This window comes from Coffea eugenioides, chromosome 6 (genome assembly GCF_003713205.1).
Source record: "Coffea eugenioides isolate CCC68of chromosome 6, Ceug_1.0, whole genome shotgun sequence".
Classification (NCBI taxonomy): domain Eukaryota; kingdom Viridiplantae; phylum Streptophyta; class Magnoliopsida; order Gentianales; family Rubiaceae; genus Coffea; species Coffea eugenioides.
Genome location: NC_040040.1, coordinates 34,791,744 through 34,795,268, shown reverse-complemented (window position 1 = coordinate 34,795,268; position 3,525 = coordinate 34,791,744). Strand labels below are relative to the sequence as shown.

The following is a 3,525-nucleotide window of genomic DNA, read 5'->3' as shown; positions in this document are numbered from 1 at the left end:
TATTCTTTTCCCTCTTAAATTGTAATTAGGGCTCCGAATGTAATAGTTAGATTTCTATTTGCTTTTATATGCTTGTGTGCTTGCATGCTTGTGTGATTATGTGTTTACTTGCTTTCATTAGGGTTTTGCATTTAGAAATTATGCCTATGTGTTATGTGTTCTATGTGTTTTATGTGATTACATGTTTTAATTATGTTTTATATGATTTATTTAATTATAATAAATGCATGACGTCACCACACTAGTCCAACGCTAGTTGTGGTCTTCCTCTCCGATTTCTCGCTAGTCCAACGCTAGTGAAGAGCTTATAGATATGGGCTAGTCCAACGCTAGACCCTTAGGACCGTTTGCGCGTTAGATCATGTTTGCGTGACAAATCACTGCATTTCATGTATATTTTCTACTTTTTAGGATTTTATCATTTTGCATGATATTTTCCCTATATGTATCCCTCATCCCCATATATAAAACATGACATGTAGACTTGCATTTCATTTAAGAAAATTAGAACTAGGTTAGATCATTTGCTTGATTAGATAGGAGAGTTACCCTTTAAATATGGGATATGGACGAGTATGGCTTCTTAGCCTTAGCACGCTCGTATTCCCTCTATAAAAGAGAAACTTGAGTCATGAATCTTAGCCCCTGTATCCGTTATGTTGCATTCCTTTTTTTAGGTCATGTATGTTTGTATATTATAATTTTTCTATTTTTTTCAAATCTCATTGTTGCATATTTGTGACCTCTTCAAAGAATCACTTTTGGGCATCACAACTAATGCGATTTGCACCATCACATCGCAAAAATTTCGAAGAGACATATTGACCCTTCCGTTAGCCATTAGGTTTAGGTTTGCATTCATATAGTAACATCCAAGTGTGGTAAGTTTTTAGGTTAAACTAAGAAAATTTTTCGACTAAATCACGCAACTAGCCTTGGCTAGGTTGAAAGGGTGCTTGGATTTTATTCTTACCTTCCCTTTCTTCAACCGTGACTCCCGAGCCCTTTTCTCTTGATTTTCGAAGACTTGGAGTCGTTTAAAAATGGTTTTTTCTATTTTTTTTAATTTAAAATTCATTTTAGGGGACTTGGTACACATTTTTTTTTCAATGAATTCGATCTTTATTAGCAAAGAAACGAGAAATTACACTGACCGCGTGACCTGACCTAACCTGAAACCGTACATAATCTCACATACGGAGTGGACAACTTATCTAACTGTAAAAGTGACTGAACTTTAGAAGGGAGAGCTACATCACTTGAGAACCGGACATCTGATCGTAGGTTCAAGACGGCCAAAGCATCTGCAACCGCATTTGATTCTCCGTACGTGTGAACCAAAGATACTCCTAAATTCCCCACCAAGAATTGAATATGCCTAATAATATTGCATAATGGCCAGCGAGATGACAACTTGGAGGACACGACACTCACTAAAGTACTAGAATCCACTTCCGCTACGAATCCCAAGAGATTGTTGTCCTGGCAAGAACGTAGGCCCTTCAGCAATGCCAATGCTTCTGCAGAGAGAACATCTTGATCTCCAAACTCCTTATAAAAGGCAAACACTAAATCACCCTCAGCCGAACGCACTACCCCTCCACTACTAGCACGCCCGCTTACGACACTTGCATTAGTATTGAGTTTCACAGCTTGCCCTGGAGGTTTCACCCAAGAAAAGGCGCGAAGCTGTACCAATTTTTCCTTGACCTTACCATATTGTACCCAAGCACAATCTGTGTTCCCTTTGAAATACGCCATCTTAAGCAGGCCACCCCTACCCAATTGGTCGAGAAATGCGCACGCCTGGTTGATTATCTAATCGGACGAAATACTCATCCCCTCAAAGCGGGCCTTATTACGGCCTTTCCAAAGGAACTACAAAATTGATAGAGGAAGAATGACACGAATATGATTCTGTTAAACAAACCAATGAGACAAGAGCCAGCTGGCAAGCCTCATGGCCACCCCACTACCCTGGATCATCAGCCCAAAGACGTGGGAGAAATGCTGCCAAACACTACTTGCTAAAGGCCTCGAGACAAAAAGGTGGTCGCCCGTTTTCGGCGCTCAATCACAGCAGTAGCACTTTGACTCTAACTTCAACCCCCTACCTTGAAGGAGATCATCCAAGGGAAGCCATCTCACAACAAATGCCAAGCAAAGAAGGAAATCTTCAGAGGGACCACCGAGCTCCAGACTAATGTATCAATAGCGGACTGGTTGTGCTTTGAGCGAAGAACCTCCCAAGCTGAAGACACAGTAAAACTCCCCGAAGGTGACGCCTCCCAAATCATTTGGTCTCGAGTATTGGGGAATATACGCAGCTCCAAGATCTTCGACACTAAGTGCCCCGGAAGAAGCCGTCGAAGCCACTGTTCATCCCAACCATCAGAGAGAAAGAACTCCCCTACCAACCTGTGAGACTTAGGCCTTGGCACCAAACTAGCAAGCGGAACATCAGAACACCACCTGTCTTGCCAGAAGTCAACCAAACCCTCACCCAGACACCACCAGATATTCCCCTCCGCGAGATCCCTCACCTCCAACAAATGGCACCAAACTGGGGACGGATGGTCAGTTGAAACAAGAAGAGGATGCCCACCTCTGATGTACTTAACGTGCATGAACGTAACCCAAATGGATGCTTGTCCCCTCAATTTCCACCAGAGCTTACATGAGAAAACCTTAGCGACGTCCTCAAACGAGTGAAACCCTAGTCCCCCCTCCTCTACCAGACGTCAAACCTTATCCCAAGCCGCCCAATGGACTTTTGGCTTTAGTAGAGGTGTCCTACAAGAAAGCATTACACACTCAGCCTAAGTGCAGCAACACTGCCTTCGGCGGTTGGAGCACCTGGAGTAAATAGACGGGAAGGGAACACATGACACTTCATATAAGGACAATCTTCCCCCCCATAGATAGCATCTTCGAGCTCCAATGGAATAACTTTTGACGTACTTTGCCCAGCAAACCATCAAACGTTGCATATGTAACCCTACCAAGAATCAGTGGCACCCCTAGACACCTAAACGGAAAACCTTGGCGTTGATACCCCAGGGTCGTGCTTACCAGGGTCAGTTGAGTGTCCATAACCCTAGACAATGTGCAAAAAGCACTCTTAGTAATATTCACCTTTTGGCTAGAACAATATTGGTAAAGCTGCAAAAAATCCCTTATGGACAACAACGTATCCCGCGAGCACCAAGTGAAAATAATCATATCATCCGCAAAGGCTATATACGGCACTTTCGACCCTGTAGATACAAAGTATCGACTATCCTTGGAATCAAATATCCTTTGCAATCCCTTTCCTAAAAATTCTGCCACGAATAGGAAAAATGCGGGAAAAAAGGGGTCCCTTTGCCGCACCCCCTGATAGGACTTCACGAAGCCCGTTGGCTCCCCGTTAATTAAGATTGAGAACCAAGAATTAGAGAACGTTCGAAAGAGCAAATCCATTATAGCCTCTTCAAAACCATATTGCCTAAGCATAAAAAGTAAGAACGACCAGTCGACCCGATC

The 3,525-nt window shown here is 43.0% G+C and overlaps 1 protein-coding gene across 1 annotated transcript; it reads right to left on the bottom strand.

Annotated features, from left to right (window-relative positions):
• Positions 1-1,167: 1,167 nt before the first annotated feature.
• LOC113774104 lies at positions 1,168-1,761 on the bottom strand. The gene has a single exon (XM_027318669.1). The coding sequence runs from the start codon at positions 1,759-1,761 to the stop codon at positions 1,168-1,170; it is 594 nt and encodes a 197-aa protein (XP_027174470.1).
• Between the last annotated feature and the right edge of the window lie 1,764 nt (positions 1,762-3,525).